Below are 24,498 nucleotides of genomic sequence, written 5' to 3' on the forward strand. Positions count from 1 at the left end.
TAACCCGTTTGTCGTTGAATTTATTACCCCGTGGTAACCCGCCGTTTGTCGTTGAATCTATTGCCCAGTGGTAACCCGTTTGTCGTTGAATGTATTACCTCGTGTTAACCCGTTTGTCGTTGAATGTATTACCCCGTGGTAACCCGTTTGTCGTTGAATGTATTACCCCGTGGTAACCCGTTTGTCGTTGAATGTATTACCCCGTGGTAACCCGTTTGTCGTTGAATGTATTACCCCGTGGTAACCCGTTTGTCGTTGAATGTATTACCCCGTGGTAACCCGTTTGTCGTTGAATGTATTACCCCGTGGTAACCCGTTTGTCGTTGAATGTATTACCCCGTGGTAACCCGTTTGTCGTTGAATTTATTACCCCGTGGTAACCCGCCGTTTGTCGTTGAATCTATTGCCCAGTGGTAACCCGTTTGTCGTTGAATGTTTTAATCCATACCCCGTGATATCGCTGAATATATTGATACTTACCCTGTGCTGTATTACCCTGTGATAACCCCGTCTGTCGGTGAATTATTAACTATACCCTGTGATAATCTATTTGTCGTTGATTATATTAATCCATATCCTCGTGTTTCCTTCTTCATACCTCTATGTCTGATTGGGAATTCTGTCTTTGACTGGCGTGACGTTGTATACATGTAATGTCTGTTACCTGTCTGATCCTATATAAGAGGTATGTACATGTACGTTAAGGCATGCGTACAGAGACCTCAGAATACTTTTATGACCTTTTGGTTTGTTTCTCGTGCAGACGCATCAAGTACCTCCGAGGCCGGGGTAGATTCCGGGAGAGTTTTTACTACAGCAATCTGATGTATGGCGTCATCACAGACATTGCCGAGAGACTTGGTGGTAAAAGTTGGGAGGATCTCGTGAGGGAGGAGCTACTAAACCCGATAGGAATGATGTCCACTACATTCGCAACAGTAGCTGAGGAAAAGAAGATAGACCTCGCCACAGGTTACATAGATTTCTATGGGGACATCCACCCCGTGTCATTTCGGCTATCAAAGTACGTACATACGTAAAGATACAATGATGTGTGAAGCGGACATTTAAATCAGCTATTTTGCCAGAATTAAAAGTTACCAACAAGAAATACAATGCACTTGTACACGGCTTGCTTTAGGATCAGGGGACTGCGGTGTCGGGGTGGTTATGGTTCTCATATTATTGTATACATGTATTATTGTAAATTTATAATATACAGTACTATTTGTATGTCATTGTATGCGAAGTAAAGTAATCTGAATCTGAATCTGATCACTAGCCCTCCACCACTAGGTCACGGGTTCGAGGCCTACGTGGGGCAGTCGCCTGGATTCTTTTCGGGTACTACGAATATCCTTCGCCACCAAAACCTGGCACATACTTAGATGAGTATAGCTGTTACATGCAACAGGACTTACATGTACAATCCATAGTAACAAACAAACAATTAAAGACAATTGGGTACAAGAAGAAGATCCTTTACAAGATAATACAGCACACCAATATCACAATACACAAGGTCAAGCAACCGCAAGGTTATAGTACAAAGGTCACCAAATGTTACTATACACCAACTTTTTCCATGCTCATATACACAAACTTCATCATATCACAAGCAAAACATACAACAATATTATCATAAATGGGTCATCATGGACTTATTTCACAGTATGATCAGATCATGGTGTATCAAGGTTACGAAACACCGAAGTCTTTATAAGGTCACCATTCACCAAGGTCACGATCAATCAAAGATCACCGTGCACAATGTTACTATTCACTGAGGTTACACTACATCAAGATCAAAATAGATCAAGGCCACAGCACATCGAGGTCTCCATGTACCAATGTCGCCATACATCAATATCACATACGATAAGTTCACAATCACAAATATCATCAGACATCAACCATAGATCAATGTCCCCTCACCTCCGGTACCCTTCATCGATGTCACAATACACCAGTATCACCATTCAAGAGGCCATCTAACATCAATGACACCATACACAGATGTCATTTTGCGCTCATGTCACCATTCATTACGATCATCACCATACTTAGGGACACCACCATTGTTATACATACACTAATATCACATACACTAATATCACATACACTAATACCACATACACTAATATCACATACACTAATACCACATACACTAATAGCACATACACTAATACCACATACACTAATATCACATACACTAATATCACATACACTCATATCACATACACTAATATCATATCACATACACTAATATCACATACACTAAGATCATATACACAAATACAATCATACACCAAGGTCACCAGTCGTCAATGTGAACATTCACTTACATCACCATACATTAAGTCATCAAGCTCATTGTCATCATACAACAAATGCACTGTACACCAGATTCACCCTTAGCCAAGGTCAGCAAACGCTCATGTCAACATATGCCAAGATCATCATACAAAGATGTCGCTAAACACCATTATCACCCTAAACCAAGGTCAGCATACATCAATGTAACCACGCACCAAAGTCACCATACACATAAGTCACCATACACTAAGGCTCTTCATACACTAAGGTCACCATACACTAAGGTCACCATACACCAAAGTAACCATGCACTAAGGTCACCATACACTAAGGTCACCATACACTAAGGCTCTTCATAAAGCAATACCACCTACATCACTGTCAAAAAACCATCAGGTATATATTGAGATCCTCATACAAACATATCGCCTAACACCATTGACACCTTACATCAAGGTCATCACACACCAATACCACAATAAATTAAGGTCAGCATACACGAACGTGACCATACAATGACACCATACTCTAAGATCGTTTTACACCACGTTCACCATGCACAAGGTCAACTATATAAAAAAATATCATACATCAGTTGATGAGGAACCAACACCAAGACATAGGTACCGTCCATTAGTCAACGCATGTAGCCGATATAGACGGATAAAGTCAGAACTTTAGCCTAATGAACATTTAAGACTAGTTCAAGCCCAGGGGTGTAGGAAAGGAAAATTCTACCCAGTGTTTTTCAAACTGGGAAAAAAATCCCGAAGCACACCGAGGGTTTGCACTGGTTTGACAATCCTGAGGATAGAGTGTTTCTATTCTACATCTTCGGGCGTGAAAGAGTACTTTTTACTCATTCGAATCACCAAATGATTCCAATGGTGTGACTTCACGCACGTGAAATGGAGTAGCAGATTTATAGATTACCACACCATGTTTCAAGGTTTGTCATGAGATCAATTTTCGCATCTATAATGATTAAAAGTACACTGGTATATGATTTAGTGTTGCTTGATAAATATTATATTGATAATAGAATATCTATCAACCAAGGCAATAAGGTATGATCTGTATGTGGGTATTTGTTCACTTATCCATTGCATTATTACATGTCAAGCAGATGAAGTGGTAGAGATCAGAGTCCCGAATTCAAACCCAGGTCTGGTCGTGCATTTTCCTCTCTTTTTACACATGTATGAAAAACTGGTGTAACCGTGAAAAAGAATCTCTTTTGTACATGTTTACTAACGTTTTATACTTGGTGAAGCTTCTGAATTTGTTCAAAGCAAATGAAATATAAAAAACTTACACCTAACTTTAAAGCATGCTATTTAATTTTTTCCTATTTCCTCCCACAGTAAGACCCCATCCGGGCCAACAAGAGGGATTAGTATAGGTTGTAAAAACTTGTTTCATAATTGTTGTAAAATAAGTAAACTTGAGATACATATTCATATGAGGAACAGCTTTGTTTTGATACTTCTTCCGGCTCATGACGTTAATTACCCAGCAGACATCTTATAAAAATATCCGAGCCAATAACTTGTTTCATAATTGTTGTAAAATAAGTAAATTTGATATATACATTTACATTCATTTCCTCCGGCTAATGACGTTACCTTGCGTGAGCAGACATCTTACTTTTAGGGGGGAAACATTCCAAAACGGGAAAATCCATAGTCGTTATAGTCGTTCTTAAGTCTTTCCCAACTTTCTTTTGCAGTATTCTAATACTTTCAACCCGTGATAATGAATGTATCATGCTACTGGAAGGTGGTACATACAGTAGTACATAGGTGATAATGGAATTCTAACACCCGTTTCTTGCCCTGGATAGTACATATGTATACATTCATTATTTTGACCTTTACAGTTGAAATAAATATTACGTTTTGTTGCGATTTTTTTCGTCAATGCTATGGACACTATTGATTTTTTTTCTTATCTTTCATTCCAGAGTGTGGGGTAATCTGTGTGGGTCCGGCTGTGTGATGAGCTCGGCTAATGACATGGCAAAATGGATGATGTTCCACCTTGACAAGGGGCGTAACTCCTTCTCCGTGAGAGTCGTTGACGAGAGGGCGCTTTCTCATACACATAAGGCTCACAACACCATAGCAAAGTCGTCCATTTTCAAATACTTCACAAAACCTGTGGTACCCCACACCCGCTGCCAGACTAACTACGCGTTGGGCTGGAAGAATGGCTACTACCGAGGTCAGTGGCTAAATCGGACTTTTCGTTTTATGTTTATTTTCATAATAAATACAAAAATATGTTTCTCTCTCTCTGCAGAAATAACTATTGACATTGTTTGGCTACAGGGTACGTTGGATATTGATTAGCCCCGGGCATAGCTGTTCAAATTAAGACATTAGGAACACCAAAGAAAACCATTTTTCCACAACCACGGAGAAAATCGAATTGATTAATAGTGTTATTTTTTAAACGTCGATTCGACGACAGAATAGCCTTCCGATTGATTTTGAGCCTAAATGCAATTAAGCTTAAACATGGGATACGTTCGGTTTTTACACACACACGTGATGCATTACGATGAACACGGCGCACGGCAAACGTTCTCACAATATTTCAGTTGTAAATGGTGGACACGAATCAAATTCATGCCATTTGCAGCGGTTGTCTGCACAATTTTCCAATACATTATGCAGGCGATTTGAATAGCTTTGATCTGTATTAACGCACTGCAATACATTAACAAGCAGATATGAAATTAAATATATTATCTCTCCATTTAACCGATTTTACTCGGGTCGGAGTGGCATTATCCCCCTGTCCATGCCTGCTCTCTTCCAGCTCTTCACAAATGGTCCATTACCAGTGAGACAATGGCCTGGCGCGATTTCAATAGCGTTGTCGGCATTTGTCTTCCTACAGAAGGAAAAAGATTTGAGATCGTGCTTATAGAAAATAATATGCAAATGGCTTGCCGAGAAAATTCCGTTATGAAGAATACTAACATTTCAAGGACACGCAAAAGCAAATTTCTGTTTAAAGGAGATTGCAGTGTCAATTATCAAATCTAGTGACATTCAAACATCTGTCTTCGTCGAATTGTCAGTGAAGGTTTTGTTTATAGATCGAATAATCCTTGATTTAACTGAATTCCACTTGTACTACGGCACCGTGCCAAAAATATGTCCCCACTCAGATCCAACATGGCCGACGCACAAAACGTCAACACAACAAACAAATGAGTGGTACTTTCCATTTACTGCCAAAATTCGCTTAATACTCTACTATATTCCCTTTCCTGATGATCTCTTCCTTGCATCGCATTGGTCAATTGTCTTGAAGTTTTTCTTACATGACGGCACGTTTTCCTAGATAATGCGAAGTTCTGACTTTAGATTTTGTTTGGGAACCTGTTTTGTCACATTGTTGTACATGAATACATGTACATGTATGCTCCTTCCTACCTTCCATATTATCTTATTGATCCAACTAAATGAAGCATGCTGGTAATATTCCATCATACAGATACATTCATGATTAGACGGCACAGTTGAAAATGGCTTTCAAAAGACATGTCCGTTTTGATTTGTGCACACAGTTATATTGTGATTTGAGAGCACTTATGTAATTTGAGGGTACGGATGTACAATATATGATTTCAAGTTAAAGATTTATTGTGATTTGAGGATAAAGGTATAGTGTAATTTGAAAAGAAGAATTGTCGTGATTTTAGAATACAGATTTTAAAGAAACAAATGTTTTGTAATTTTTTTTATTGTCTATACAATATGACAGTAACGTTTATTTCGAAAGGATACAAAAGGTTAATTAAAAAATATCTGAGAGAGAAAAGTGTACTTGTCGACGATAGTTGCAAAGTTTTGCAACGAGCTTGGTGACTCACTTAAATAAAACATTATTATTTGTTTGTATATATAGAATTGTTGCAGCGTTTTTTAATGTTTCGTTTCGTTTGTTTTTAAGGATATGAAATATTGACGCATTCCGGGTCGACATGGGGATACAGAGCATTGGTAACGTTATTTCCGGCCATGCGCATCGGCGTCTACACATCAATGACTGGCGAGGACTACGGCTACATTTTGCGGACAAATATACATAATTATTTGGCAGATATGTACCTGGAGGAGACACCATGGCTTAATGCATCCACGATATGTTCCTTTCCTGAACCATGGTTTAGACCTGGCAAGGACAAGCCAAAACCATCGATTGACAAAACACGTGAGCTTCCTAGAAATACCACTTATTACGTTGGAGAATATGAAAATCCAGCATATGGAAGAATGATTGTAGCCGTCAATGGTACCACCGGAAAACTGATCATCAAGTACGGAGAAGTGACATTAGGCTTGTACCCGAAAGCCATGAAAGACGAATTCCACTTCGAATCACTTGGGTTCGCCGCGTTAGTGTTAAACTTTGGGACGATCAAGTTTAAGATGGAGACTCTCTCTGGTTACTTCGCAGCATTCCAGGTCACGACGTTCGACACTAAAGACCCACCGGACTTTCAGCGATTTATGACACAAAACGATTTACCGGAAGTTGGTAACCCTTTGTACGTCGCTTCCCAGCGTAATAGTGCAAATACGTCACATTCGGCAGAACTTCTCTTCGGTATTCTGATTATTTGGATTATTAACCTATTCGTCTTCAGAAAAATTCCAACCTGTCGATCATAACGAAAACATGAGTAGTGTGTATTACCTTGACTGGTCGACCGCTGATTAGAGTTCACGTATCTGAGATGTACAGAGGAACATATTTTTATCGACACCTTAGTTTCCGAAATAAATTCCGGAATAATGCCAACAACGAGTTTCCAGGACAAGCTAAAAATAGGATTGTCAATAAATAGTGCTGCAGCTGCTGAATATAAGTGCCCTGGAAGCGCCATGTCCATAAAATCGCTGATACCGGATTATCGGATCCGGGTGAACGAGACACCACTGCATCTGTAGATAATTAATCCTGATTAATATGGCTAAACCAAGTAGGGAGAGATTAAGGCCGGATAAACGAGGCTCTGCTACATTATACGGTTAGTCCGTAATAAGGGTGACTCCACCACGTGAGGAGGTTGTTAGTCAGCATGAACGAAGCTACACTGTCTTGGGCTGGGTGTAATCCGGGTTAACGAGACCCCACTATATGTGTACATCGGTAGAGAACTAATGAGGCTGACATATATTAGGAGAGGTAAATCCGGATAAACGAGTCTCTGCTACATTATACGATTAGTCCGAAATAAAGTGACTCCACCACGTGAGGAGGGTGTTAGTCAGCATGAACGAAGCTACACTGCCTTGGGATGGTGAAAGACTGGATCAACGGGTCTCCACTACATCGGTAGTCAAGAAATCCGGATGAATGAGGCCAAACTAAGTTGGAAGATATTAAGTTCGGATAAACGAGGCTCTCCTACATTATACGGTTAGTCCATATTTACGTGACCCTAATACGTATATATGCCAATATGCCTTTAATTTGGATGGTGTTACATGTAGTCCGGAATAACGTGGCTCAACTGCCTTGGGATGGTGTCAGTCCGGATTAACGTGGCATTACTACATTGAGAGGGTGTACGTCAAGACCATGGGTGTTGGTCCGGAATCGCAAGGTTCGACTAAATCATGAAGGGTGTTAGCCCGGATTAACGAACTTCCGCTACATCGGACAGGAGCTAGGCATTTCACAAATAATACTAATACTTTTTTTGTCTAATCACATTATGATCCTAACCAGCCATTGGCTAACTTAACATTGTATACCGTAAGGAAATGGAAATTATTCTATGAATCAACAACGTCCAAGAAATGAAAGCGCTGGCTACTTAGTCCTGTTATACTATAGGTGTAAGGTCATTACTTCAATAGTTGTTGTAGGGTTAAAGGCAGTAACAACAATTTGAGGGGATTACGATGCATTGAATGTTTGGTGAACATTGTATTGGGGGATATGGATTTGCTGATTCTATAATGCTGCAAACCAAGTCCATTACAACGCCGATACCATAAGCGCTATTTTAAAGCTCCCTTCCGCCAGGTCATAAACAATTAGTGCTTACTTTCGCCAAAATAATATGATTTATATTTTAAGTTTTATTCATAACACGTCACGTTTTCAATGTAAAAAAAATACTGATGAATTGCGTTTATAAATACGTCATCATTCATTGCGTGTCACATGCTATATACGCGCTCAGTCTGTGTGTTCCGTGCACTGTGACACATGTCACCGGTTCGTGTGTCTCCTGCACTGTAGTTGTACTTATGTGGAGCTTTGCAAGACAACGTAATTACTGCTCTCAGTGTGTGTCCGGGAAATATTAGAAACAGAAAATTTAATATATCGTCTAAACTAGCTGGTGCCATTCAAGTCTGGATGTTAATAGAAATAAACCACAATCAACATCCGAATATTTTTTTCAAGAATTGCTTTTCTGTCTTAATTCATGAAGATTTTCTATATAATCGCTAAAGACATGTATTGACGATAAAGACTAGATCTGATTGAGGGTGCTGTAATTGGGTTTTTCCTCCTTTCTCACGCAAATCCAGAGAACGTTCCTGAAAGGTATTGTCTTTATGCTGTTCCCATATATATTGTCTAAAGGCATCGGCACAATGCCGGTAGCTTTCAAGTATTATGTTTTAATCAAAAGTCATTATTCTCTGTGTCGCTAAGTGCATCGTGTAAGTGAAGCGGTTTCCTTATGCCGCGTACGAATACGTATCGGATGTAAGGTCTGTATGTACATGTGTGTTTACTTCCGGCGTATTCTGTTTTGAGAATGCGGTAGAATTTCGTTTCATTTTAATAGTATTTGTGAACCAATTATATATGTATCGCAATTACAGTTGTTGCATTCTGTGAATAGAAGAAAAAGTCCATTCGTGTATCTGTTGTCATGAATAATGTTTTATTGGTATAGCATGTATTGTATAGCTATACTGACCTTGAGCATTGACCGTTTGGTATAACCTCTGCCTTAACCATATTCTATGTACGTTGTGTAAGCTACTGCCCCATCTATACCGGACACATTCGATGTGTATCGTCTCTAATGATAGAAAGACACAAATATTTGACATTTTGAGCAACTGCACAACACATCTGCAATATTTGTGATTTACTTGCTGATTTAACTTGCAAATTTCTTATAAAAATATTTTCAAATACCTCTTTCATTTATTTTGAAAGTTCTGAGCTTTTGAGCAGTTCATTCTTCTGTTCCACAGAGTGAAAATGGTTACATGTATATGTGTCGTATATCGTACCGATCAGCCACCTATTTCCATTTGACAGATATAGACAATTTCTATTATTTCATAAAATGAAATATAACTGTGGAAAGTAATTGTGTCTGGCTATATCACCCCGCCGCCAGTCTGATGGAGCGCCGCCATTACGTGTCTATACATTCTCTCCACTAACAAATGGTTGAATTTCGTGTCGTCTTGTATTTAATGTGGATTTTTTCTAAATTTCATTTCAGAAGGGAGAAAGGTCTCAAGAAAGATTTTATTTGCATGTGTAGCGTATGATAGATTTTGGTATTTGTGACGATGTGTTGCTGTATTTTCTCTCAATCTGTCGCTTTTAACCATTAACCCACGTGATGACGTCGGCAGACAAAATCTGTAACTCATGATGAATTATATGTTTGTGATTAGAAAATAAAAATAAAATGTTCTATTGTTCAAACTTTTTAATGGTTTAAAACGTCTACCTTATAAAAGTTCTTTTTTTACTTTTTAAAGCATTTTGTTTCTTATACAGTCGAATATGCTAGTGAGTACACCAATATCAAACAATTCTGTCTCTTAAGAAACTACCATTTTCTTATCCCCACAACGCAGATTACTGTTATCTGAAGAGACTATCTTTGTTAAAACAAGCCTTTTTAGTCGTCCTGCGGGTGGTCTGCGATACAGATTTGATTGTATATATGTCAATTCTAAATAATAACTGTATCAGGGGTCGTGATAGGTTCAGAGATGCCAACGTGATCTGCAATTGCCGGTGTTAATTATCATGAACCTGAAAAAAAATCCAGACTTCTTTTTGAAAATTCTCAAATTGATTTTTAAACTTTTAATTGATGGAATTATTGGAATTGAAGCTGTAATTGTCTCGGATCCATGTATTATGTAGCTCTCATGCTATATATGGACGGTAATATCTACGCTACGGTCATTTTAATTTATTGTGGAAGTAAATTGTCCCCTCTCATTTCGTATGTATACAGGGAAAGTCAAGCACCAATGTCTTATAATGTATTGTGATGCTGTTGTTTAAACATATGTTGCGTGTGTTGATTAATGAAACAAAGGCATAGGACAACATATATATATATATGGTGGGCGGGAGATGGGTAAGTAATGCATGGGAGGGGGTCTGGAAACGGAGAATCGTAAAGGTATGTTAGGCGAGGGAGATTAACAATATAATGTTTACTTAATTATACAGTTGAACAATATACACCTTGGAATAGCTACCAACTACCCAAAGAGACACATAGTCTATTATCCTTTTTTCTATTATCGTAACGTTCTCATATTTTTTTATTCTAAAATGAGACTATATTTACATGTTAAAAGGAAAGGCATAGGAAATAGGGAGGGGGGGGGGGGGGGGACAAAGTGAGAGCTCGTGTGATAAAGTGCTGAACTAGTCTTACAAATATTATATCATCTCTACCGAATTGATAATTTACTGTTATAATTACTTCTATTTTACATTGCAAGGATACCAAACAAGCTCATTGATAAATATTTACATTCTCAAGGCATAGTCACTAGATAACTTCAACCACGAGACACAATTCTCAGCCAATTATCACTCGACAATTTGTTCAGACTGTCGATAAGGTGGGAATTTTAAATTTTAAATATAATTTTTAAGTAAAAAATAACACCGTAGAAGGCAGAAAAAAGGTAAATATAGGCATTGAGCTGTTTTTTGTATGGCATTTATGATATATGTGAATGACACAGCTTTGCAAGCAAACAACATACAAGCTGCCATACAAAAATCATTCAATGTTTAAGTGAATATCATATACATGTATACATGTAAGTAGATTCCTCACATGAATGATCACATGGACATTCGGAAACTTTGTTCTTCTACATGTACCTATTTTTAAGGAACAATGGGACAATGAATCGAAACTGATAAAAGGACATTACAGTTATATTTATATAGGAACATTGAATGTATTAAGGATGTACTCTTCTGAGGTTTCAATCACGTTCAAGTCTCGTTTTGATCTGGTGTAACGGGTTTTTGTAATATTTAACAAATTATGATCAAGTTTATTAGCAAACACACATCTGAAAAATGTGTCAAAAAACTAGATGCCTGTTGTATGTAGATTTTTTTTTACAAGAATTTAAAATAATTACCAATTCGGCGGCCATTTTGAAAATGTGTATTAGTGTGTATTTCTTGCGCTTCAACGAAGGCAAAAGTTTCACCTTTTTTGACACTAGATTGATCACTTAAACTGTAATTGTGTCGCCATTTTTAATTGTAGCAGGTTCAAATTTGCTGTACAACTGTATAATGTTTAATATGATAAATATAATATGCAACAAAATAGAAAATTATACATTATTGGTATTTTTTTTACATATTTAGTGTAACTGAAGCACTTTTGATTTTGACCCCGAAAAAGGTAAAAAAAAACAAAACACAAATGATAATGGGACAAAAAAAGAAGCACACGGACCCCCATTTATGTGGATGTTTTAGAAAGAGAAACACATCTTCTTTTAATTCATTAAATATTACAAAAAGTTTAATAGCAGAACTTTTTATAGCAAGCGTTTAACAAGCAAAGAATGGTAAACATATGAGTATTTTTCATTAAAAATAGGTGGTAAGGGTAACTAAAATCGGCTTTCTGAGTTAAAAGAATAAGATTAAGAAATTTTACTTCCATAATTTAAAAGAAAATAATATTTTCATCAATTACAAACATTCATACATATCTGATAACACACTTGGAAGAAATTGTATGAATTTGTTCTGCAAATGGTCAAAACCCAAAAAATCCCCTAAAATCACATGTTGTGTTAAATTGGTATCTTTGACCGATCATAGCACAAAAACTAAAACACGGACATCAATTTTTTTTGGCATTTTTTACTATGCCATTAACTCCTTTTTCCAAAAATCCATATAAGAAAAAAAGTTTGATACAGAAATTTTTGGACTTCTCAGAGGTGTACATCCTTAGTAACGATGTAATATAATAGGAACATTCATGGAACTTTACAGATAAAGGAACATTGGACAGAAATAGGAACATTCACTTAACTTTACTGACAAAGGAACATTGTACTGAAAAAACATACAATTAATTTTACTGATAAAGGAACATTGTACTGAAAAAACATACAATTAACTTTACTGGTAAAGGCATATTGTACTGAAAAAACATACAATTAACTTTACTGATAAAGAAACATTATACTGAAAAAGGAACATTCACTTAACTTTACTGATTAAGGAACATTGGACTAAAATAGGAGCATTCACGGAACTTTACTGATAAAAGAACATTGTACTGAAATAAAAACATTCACTTAACTTAACTGATTAAGGAACATTGGACTGAAATAGGGACATTTACGGAACTTTACTGATAAAGGAACATTGTACTGAAATAGGTACATTCACTTAACCTGACTGATAAAGGAACATTATATTGAAATGGGGACATTCACGGAATTTTACTGATAAAGGAACATTGTACTGAAATACGACATCCATTTAACTTCACCGACAAAGGAGCCTTGAACTGAAAAAAAACACATTCACTTATCTTTACTGATGTACGAATATTGTACTGAAATTTTACTGATAAAGGAACATTGGACTGAAATAGAAACATTCACGTAATTCAATTGATAAAGGAACATTGGACTGAAATAGGAACATTAACGAACTTCACCGATAAAGGAGCCTTGAACTGAAAAAAAAAACATTCACTTATCTTTACTGATGTACGAATATTGTACTGAAATAGGAACATATCTGAAATTTTACTGATAAAGGAACATTGGACTGAAATAGAAACATTCACGTAATTCAATTGATAAAGGAACATTGGACTGAAATAGGAACATTCACATTACTATACTGATAAAAGAACAATGGTCTGAAATAGGAACATTAACGAACTTTACCGATAAAGGAACATCGTACTGAAATAGGAACATTCACTTAATTTTACTGATAAAGGAACATTATTCTGAAATAGGAACATTCACATACCTATACTGATTAAAGAACAATGGTCTGAAATAGGAACATTAACGAACTTTACTGATAAAGGAACATCGTATTGAAATAGGAACATTCACTTTACTTAACTGTAACGGAGCATTGTACTGAAATAGGAACATTCTTTTTACTTAACTGATAACGGAACATTGTACGGAAATAGAAACATTTTTTTAACCTAACTGATAAAAGAACATTTTACTGAAATAGGAACATTCATTAACCTGTACTGATAAAGGAACATCGGACTGAAAAAGGAACATTCTCGGAACTTTCATGATAAAGGAAAATTGTACTGAAATAGGAACATTCGCTAAACTTAACTGATAAAGGATCATTATACTGAAAAAGAAGCATTTACTTAACTTTACTGATAAAGGAACATTGGACTGAAATAGGAATATTCACTTAATTTTACTGATAAAGGAACATTGCACTGAAATAGGAACATGCCACGACTTTTACTGATAAAGGAAGATTACACTGAAATAGGAAAATTTGTGGAACTTTACTGATAAAGGATCATTGTACTGAAATAGGAACATTCACTTAACTTTACTGATAAAGGAACATTATACTGAAATAGGGACGTGCCTGGAATTTTACCGATAAAGGAACATTGTACTGAAATAGGAAAATGCCTGGAATTTTACTGATAAAGGAACATTGTACTGAAATAGGAACGTGCCTGGAATTTTACTGATAAAGGAACATTGGTCTGAAATAGCAACATTCACTTAAATTTACTGATCAAGGAACATTGGTCTGAAATAGCAACATTCACTTAAATTTACTGATCAAGGAACATTGGTCTGAAATTCACATAACTTTAATACTGATACACCGGACACATTAATTAACCAATATTGCTTTAATACTGATACACCGGACACATTTATTAACCAATATTGCTTTAATACTGATACACCGGACACATTTATTAACAAATTTTGCTTTAATACTGATACACCGGACACATTAATTAACCAATACTGCTTTAATACTGATACACCGGACACATTTATTAACCAATATTGCTTTAATACTGATACACCGGACACATTCATTAACCAATATTGCTTTAATACTTATACATTGGACACATTCATTAACCAATATTGCTTTAATACTTATACATTGGACACATTCATTAACAAATATTGCTTTAATACTGATAGACCGGACGCATTCATTAACCAATATTGCTTTAATACAGATACGCCGGACACATTCATTAACCAATTTAATACTGATAGTCCGGACACATTAATTAACCAATATTGCTTTAATACTGATAGACCGGACACATTCATTAACCAATATTGCTTTAATACTTATACATTGGACACATTCATTAACCAATATTGCTTTAATACTTATACATTGGACACATTCATTAACCAATATTGCTTTAATACTGATACTCCGGACACATTTATTAACCAATATTGCTTTAATACAGATACACCGGACACATTCATTAACCAATTTAATACTGATATTCCGGACACATTCATTAACCAATATTGCTTTAATACTTATACATTGGACACATTCATTAACCAATATTGCTTTAATACTTATACATTGGACACATTCATTAACCAATATTGCTTTAATACTGATAGACCGGACACATTAATTAACCAAATTAAAACTGATACACCGGAAACATTCATTAACAAATATTGCTTTAATACTGATAGACCGGACACATTAATTAACCAAATTAAAACTGATACACCGGAAACATTCATTAACAAATATTGCTTTAATACTGATAGACCGGACACATTAATTAACCAAATTAAAACTGATACACCGGAAACATTCATTAACAAATATTGCTTTAATACTGATAGACCGGACACATTCATTAACCAATATTGCTTTAATACTGATACACCGGACACATTGATTAACAAATTTTGCTAAAATACTGATACACCGGACACATTCATTAACCAGTATTGCTTAAATACAGATAAACCGGACACATTAATTAACCAATTTAATACTGATACACCGGACACATTCATTAACAAATATTGCTTTAATACTGATAGACCGGACACATTAATTAACCAAATTAAAACTGATACACCGGACACATTCATTAACCAATATTGCTTTAATACTTATACATTGGACACATTCATTAACCAATATTGCTTTAATACTGATAGACCGGACATATTCCTTAACCAATATTGCTTAAATACAGATACACCGGACACATTAATTAACCAATTAGATAATGATACACCGAACACATTCATTAACCAATATTGCTTTAGTACTTATACATTGGACACATTCATTAACAAATATTGCTTTAATACTGATAGACCGGACACATTAATTAACCAAATTAAAACTGATACACCGGACACATTCATTAACCAATATTGCTTTAATACAGATACACCGGACAAATTAATTAACCAATTAAATACTGATACACCGGACACATTCATTAACCAATATTGCTTTAATACTGATACACCGGAAACATTAGTTAACCAATTTAATACTGATACACCGGACACATTCATTAACCAATATTTCTTTAATTCTGATACACCGGACACATTAATTAACCAATATTGCTTTAATACTGATACACCGGAAACATTAGTTAACCAATTTAATACTGATGCACCGGACACATTACATAACAAATTTAATACTGATACACCGGATACATTCATTAACCAATACTGCTTTAATAAAGATACACCGGACACATAAATTAACCATTATTGTTTTAATACAGATACACCAGACACATTAATTAACCAATTTAATACTGATACACCGGACACATTCATTAACCAATATTACTTTAATACTGATAGACCAGACACATTCATTAACCAGTATTGCTTTAATACAGATACACCGGACACATTCATTAACCAGTATTGCTTTAATACAGATACACCGGAAACATTCATTTACAAATATTGCTTTAATACTGATAGACCGGACACATTCATTAACCAATATTGCTTTAATACAGATACACCGGTCACATTAATTAACCAATTAAATACTGATACACTGGACACATTCATTAACCAATATTGCTTTAATACTGATAGACCGGACACATTCATTAACCAATATTGTTTTAATACTGATACACCGGACACATTAATTAACCAATATTGTTTTAAAACTGATACACCGGACACATTACATAACAAATTTAATACTTATACATTGGACACATTCATTAACAAATATTGCTTTAATACTGATAGATCGGACACATTAATTAACCAAATTCAAACTGATACACCGGACACATTCATTAACCAATATTTCTTTAATACTGATACACCGGACACATTAATTAACCAATATTGCTATAATACTGATACACCGGACACATTAATTAACCAATTAAATACTGATACACCGGACACATTCATTAACCAATATTTCTTTAATACTGATACACCGGACACATTAATAAACCAATATTGCTATAATACTGATACACCGGACACATTAATTAACCAATATTGCTATAATACTGATACACCGGACACATTAATTAACCAATATTGTTTTAAAACTGATACACCGGACACATTACATAACAAATTTAATACTGATACACCGGATACATTCTTTAACCAATACTGCTTTAATAAAGATACACCGGACACATAAATTAACCATTATTGCTTTAATACAGATACACCAGACACATTAATTAACCAATTTAATACTGATACACCGGACACATTGATTAACCAATATTGCTTTAATACTGATAGACCAGACACATTCATTAACCAGTATTGCTTTAATACAGATACACCGGACACATTCATTGACCAATATTTCGTTAATACTGATACACCGGATACATTCTTTAACCAATACTGCTTTAATAAAGATAAACCGGACACATAAATTAACCATTATTGCTATAATACAGATACACCAGACACATTAATTAAATACACCGGACACATTGATTAACCAATATTGCTTTAGTACTTATACATTGGACACATTCAATAACCAATATTGCTTTAATACAGATACACCGGACACATTAATTATCCAATCTAATACTGATACACCGGACACATTCATTGACCAATATTTCGTTAATACTGATACACCGGACACATTGATTAACAAATTTTGCTTTAATACTGATACACCGGACACATTCATTAACCAGTATTGCTTTAATACAGATACACCGGACACATTAATTATCCAATCTAATACTGATACACCGGACTCATTCATTGACCAATATTTCGTTAATACTGATACACCGGACCCATTGAGTAACAAATTTTGCTTTAATACTGATTCACCGGACACATTCATTAACCAGTATTGCTTAAATACAGATAAACCGGACACATTAATTAACCAATATTGCTTTAATACTGATATACCGGACATATTCATTAACCAATATTGCTTAAATACAGATACACCGGACACATTAATTGACCAATTAAATAATGATACACCAAACACATTCATTAACCAATATTGCTTTAGTACTTATACATTGGACACATTCATTAACAAATATTGCTTTAATACTGATAGACCGGACACATTAATTAACCAAATTAAAACTGATACACCGGACACATTCATTAACCAATATTGCTTTAATACTGATACACCGGACACATTAATTAACCAATATTGCTTTAATACTGATACACCGGACACATTAATTAACCAATTAAATACTGATACGCCGGACACATTCATTTACCAATAATGCTTATATACTGATACACCAGACACATTCGTTAACCAATATTGCTTTAATACTGATACACCGGAAACATTAATTAACAATTTTAATACTGATACACCGGATACATCCAGTAACCAATTTTGCTTTAATACTGCTACACCGGACACATTGATTAACCAATATTGTTTTAAAACTGATACACCAGAGACATTTATTAACCAATATAGTTTTAATACTGATACACCGGACTTATTCATTAACCTAAAATGCTTTACAACAGATACACCGGACACATTCATTAACCAATTTAATACTGATACACCGGACACATTCATTAACCAATATTGCTTTAATACTGATACATCGGACACATTCATTAACCATTATTGCTTTAATACAGATACACCGGACACATTAATTAACCAATTTAATACTGATACACCGGATACATTCATTAACCAATATTGCTTTTTTATACTGATACACCGGACACATTTATTAACCAATATTGCTTTAATACAGATACACCGTACAAATTCATTAACCAATTTAATACTGATACACCGGACACATTCATTAACCAATATTGCTTAAATACTGATACACCGGACACATTCATTAACCAATATTGCTTTAATAATGATACACCGGACACATTCATGAACCAATAATGCTTGAATACAGATACACCGGACACATTAATTAACCAATATTGCTTTAATACTGATACACCGGACACATTCATTAACCAATATTGCTTTAATACTTATACACCAGACACATTCATTAACCAATATTTCTTTAATACTGGTACACCGGACACATTAATTAACCAATATTGCTTTAATACTGATACACCGGACACATTCATTAACCAATATTGCTTTAATACTGATACACCGGACACATTCATTAACCAATATTGCTTTAATACTTATACACCAGACACATTCATTAACCAATATTTCTTTAATACTGGTACACCGGACACATTAATTAACCAATATTGCTTTAATACTGATACACCGGACACATTCATTAACCAATATTGCTTTAATACTGATACACCGGACACATTCATTGACCAATATTGCTTTAATACTTATACACCAGACACATTCATTAACCAATATTTCTTTAATACTGGTACACCGGACACATTAATTAACCAATATTGCTTTAATACTGATACACTTGACACATTAATTAACCAATATTGCTTTAATACTGATACACCGAACACATTCATTAACCAATATTGCTTTTATACTGGTAAACCGGACACATTCATTAACCAATATTGCTTTTATACTGATACACCGGACACATTCATTGACCAATATTGCTTTAATACTGATACACCGGACACATTAATTAACCAATATTGCTTTAATACTTATACACCAGACACATTCATTAACCAATATTTCTTTAATACTGGTACACCGGACACATTGATTAACCAATATTGCTTTAATACTGATACACCGGACACATTCAATAACCAATATTGCTTTAATACAGATACACCGAACACATTCATTAACCAATATTGCTTTAATACTGATACACCGAACACATTTATTAACCAATATCGCTTTAATACTGATACACCGGACACATTAATTAACCAATATTTCTGTAATACTGATTCACCAGACACATTGACAAACCAGTATTTCTTTAATACAGATACACCGGGCACAGTTAAAAACACTGCGTTTCACTGATATAAGAACATTGTATATTTACCATTGTAGGACTATTGTTCTCATACCTATTTTGAAATATTGTTCTGATATAGGAGCATTGTACCCAACTGATATAGACCAATTGCTCTACTGATATAAACCCATTGCTCAACTGATATAGACCCATTGCTCTACTGATATAGACCCATTGCTCTACTGATATAGACCCATTGCTCTACTGATATAGGCCCATTGCTATACTGATATAGACCCATTGCTCTACTGATATAGGCCCATTGCTCTTTCATGATATAAAAAAAAATGTAATTTACTTATATAGGAACATTGTTCATTTACTGATATAGGAACACTGTTCATTTACTGATATAGTTAAACTGTTCATTAACTGATATAGGAACACTGTTGATTTACTGATATAGGAACACTGTTAATTTACTGATATAGGAACACTGTTAATTTACTTTAATGATATAGGTACTCTGTTCATTTACTAATAAAGGAACATTGTTCGTTTACTGATCTAGTAACTTGTTCATTTACTGGTATAGGTAACTTGTTCATTTACTGATATAGGAACATTGTTCATTTACTGATATACATTGTAGGTAAATTGTTCATTAATTGATAAAGCAACACTGTTAATTTACTGGTATAGGCATAATGTTCGTTTACTGATATAGGAACATTGTTCGTTTACTGATATAAGAACATTATTCATTTACTGATATAGGTCATTTGTTCATTTACTGATATAGGTAAATTGTTCATTTACTGATATAGGTAAACTGTTCATTAATTGATATAGGAACATTGTTCGTTTACTGATATAGGAACATTGTACATTTACTGATATAGGAACATTGTACATTTACTGATATAGGAACATTGTCATTGTGCGAAAAGTGTTTTAGAACCTGCTTTATTTAACGGCACGTGGACGTTAAAGTAGTCCAATTATTATTAAATGATAAACCAAATTTTCATGTCATGGGGCTCAAAATTATCTTATTCAAAAAGCAGACAAGTTTTCAAAAAGTTCAATTTAAGTAATTTGACTAAAATGAGTCATTAAATTAATTGAAGCTTGTTACATATGCGTTCTGTCATCCCCACAAAACCAATAAGGTTCGAACATCTTGGTTAGCATGAACGTCTAGCGTCCTGTTTTATCCGTTACAGAGCGTGCCAGGTGTTACAGAGCGTGCCAGGTGTTACAGAGCGTGCCAGGTTTTAGCGCAATGACTACTAACCTTTAGTTGTTCCTGTACATACATCAATATGCACTCGACTATATGAATCACATTTTTATGGATCAGTATTAAGGAATCAGTGTTGTTTTATCGTTTTCTTCTCTAATCTATGGACTTATTACTCAAGGAATATTTAAAACATGAAACATATTAGATTAAGCTTCGGAGCATATACTGAATTCTTCAGGGGATATCGATTATACTAGAAAAATAAAATGTATATTGTAGAATTTTTTTCCAGTTAGCATAAATTGTAGTCGATGCCTCATATTTCCCTGTCATTCTTAGTGGTATATTACAACTTTAACCAAATTTCTAAATATCATAAAATGTCTAAAGTGTCATGTGCCGGCGAGGCTGTAGCCAGCCTCGTCCTGGCTAGCTCCGGCGTTCTCCCTTCGCTCCCGTGATAACACAATAACGGCGTAGTAGTAAGATTTGGTCATGTTGGAATGAGAAACGCAAGGCCTTCACACAGTTTTATGTCCATACAAATCAAAATGACGAAAGGCGAGATCGTGACTGCCGTTGATGAGAAGAAAAATTATGCTTTATTGCACAATTATCTGACATGAAATAATTATTCATGAAAGTAATTGTGTAGAAAAAGTTTCGTATTACTGTATTTTTGATACGATATAAGACATAACAACCCGACACACTGTCATTGAGTCTGATGTATGCTATTGTAAATAACCAAATATAAAACATAGGGAAAGTTACAGCGAAATTACGTCCAAAACGCGAGTGCACGTACGACAGCGCCGACTGATGGCACATCGTTTTGATGGGTATCTACGTACAGACAGCACCCTAGCTCGATACATAACCAATAATATACATATTCCAGTGCTTTAGTGTCAAAAGGTGTCCCTTTGTATTCCGTTTCGTATATGAAACAACTGAACAATTGTATACAGAATATCTCTAAATCTCTGTCAACTCATAAACGATCTCTGAAACGCTTTACATTTAAATTAGCTGGTACATTTAGTACCACATGCCGTAAGGGTACACATATGACAAATTAAGATTTTTCGAGTAGAACAGTACAGGATGAAATCGTTATATTGGGGATGTCAAGTCTGGAAACGGTCTTACAGATCAGTGTTTAAAGACTTCTTGAAAACTGCTAACGATCCACATGTTTGCAGTGATGCTGAAAGGCTGTTCCTCAGTTGTTCTATTAATTTGTTAAAACATCAGTGTCTGTAAGTGATGTTATTTGGTTATTTTGTGTTTTACCTCCTATTAACAGCTATGGTCAGGGTTTTGGTGGTTGAGGAAAGCCGGAGTTCCCGGAGATAAACCACCGACCTACCGCCAGTACCTGGCGACTGCCCCACGTAGGCCTCGAACCCGCGACCCAATGGTGGAGGGCATGTGGTAGAATGTCACACGCCTTAACCACTTGGCCACCGCGGCCCCTCTGTAAGTGATAATACGTGCATTCTTTCTGCAAACACTTTAACAGAGGTTCAGATATTCTGTTCTGGATTTACCGAATGTAACCAGATATTCCTGGTGTGGAAGTACCTCGATTTAGTCATTGATGCCTCTTTGATTTTTAATAACTGGCTAAACATTGAAAGAAAGAATTAAACTTATTATTCGGAAAAAATCGAAGAATGTGGCAAGGATAAAAAAAATTACTTTTTAGACTCACCAAAAACCTAATGGGATAGAAAGGTGAAATTATCCTACCAAGCTGTAATTCTGTAAAAGACTTAGCAAGCAAGTTCAGTGATTACTTTCTGAATAAAATCAGCTCAATCAGGTAAATATTACCGAAGTGAACACTTCTGCTGACATTGACATCTCTGTCATGACTGCTGACATTGCATTTGATGGGGAACCATTGACAAAGCTCTCACCAACAACCTAGGACGAGTTGCGCAACATTATCATGACCTCGCAATCCAAATCCTGTGAGCTTGATCCACTGCCTACAGACCTATTAAAGCAATGTCTTGAAGCACTGCTTCCTTTGATTACCGCAATCATGAATAAATCATTGGTTGAGTCAAAGGTTCCATTATGTTTCAAGAAGGCACATGTCAGACCATTGTTTAAAAAGCCTGGAATGGACAAGGAGGAGTTGAAAAACTACCGCCCAGTTTCAAATCTGCCTTTTCTGTCTAAGATCTTGGAGAAGGTTGTGTCCCGGCGTTTAGAGGTTCATCTCCATGCAAACAGTCTCCATGACAACATGCAATCGGCCTACCGCATGGGACACTCTACTGAGACGGCCCTCCTACGTGTACATAGTGATATAGCTTCTGCATTGGATAACAAGTGCAGAGCGGTGCTTGTCATGCTGGACTTGTCAGCTGCATTTGACGTCATCGACCATGGCATACTTTATAAACGTCTGGAATACTCTTATGGAGTGACTGATACCGCACTATGCTGGATACAGTCATACCTGAGTGAACGACGACAGTGTGTTGCCATCGGATCTGCCACCTCACATGACAAAGTACTAGATTTCGGGGTTCCTCAAGGGTCGGTGTTAGGACCACGAAAATATTGTATGTACTCCAAACCGATTGGAGAGATTTGTCGTCGCCATAGCCTTCGCTATCATTTCTATGCTGATGACACACACATTTACATGGTCACATAAAACTACAGAACAGTTGCAATACAGTCTCAGAAAGTCTGGAAGCTTGTCTGACAGATATCAGTGTCTGGATGAACGCTAACATGCTTAAACTTAATCAGGAAAAGACGGAACTAATCGTCTTTTCCCCAAAGTGTCAGCAAACAATGGCTATCCAGCTCAAGGTTGGTGCCAGAACTATTGAGACTGTTCAAGCTGTTAAAAACCTAGGGGTATACTTTGAGTGAACGCGATTGCCAAATCCTGTTACTACCAGATCAGGAACATCGGCTGTATTCGGCAGATTCTAGCTGCAAATGCATGCAAGATTTTGGTGCATTCACTTGTTACCTCTCGGTTGGATTATGGTAACGCCATGCTCTGTGGTATATCTGACATACTAACTAGTCATCTGCAGAGGGTTCAGAACACTGCAGCACGGCTAAGTTCAAGAGGGACATAAAAACTCACCTCTTCACGTCTGCATTTTAGAATCTTTGCAAAGACGTCATGTAAATACCACCCTTTTATTTGTTCAATTATGTGCACATTGCTTGTTAAATGTAT

General features: G+C 35.7%; 1 protein-coding gene across 1 annotated transcript in view; it reads left to right on the forward strand.

Moving 5' to 3' along the window:
* The window catches only part of LOC110447241 (protein flp-like), a 57,841-nt gene extending 47,844 nt beyond the window's left edge, over positions 1-9,997 (forward strand). Inside the window, exons 3-5 of the mRNA XM_021492795.1 lie at positions 764-1,024; positions 4,280-4,539; positions 6,283-9,997. Coding sequence (XP_021348470.1) covers positions 764-1,024; positions 4,280-4,539; positions 6,283-7,004 — 1,243 coding nt within the window. The 3' untranslated portion in view covers positions 7,005-9,997. The remainder of the gene's footprint in view (positions 1-763; positions 1,025-4,279; positions 4,540-6,282) is intronic.
* The last annotated feature ends 14,501 nt before the right edge of the window (positions 9,998-24,498 follow it).

This window comes from Mizuhopecten yessoensis, unplaced genomic scaffold (genome assembly GCF_002113885.1).
Source record: "Mizuhopecten yessoensis strain PY_sf001 unplaced genomic scaffold, ASM211388v2 scaffold3235, whole genome shotgun sequence".
NCBI lineage: Eukaryota > Metazoa > Mollusca > Bivalvia > Pectinida > Pectinidae > Mizuhopecten > Mizuhopecten yessoensis.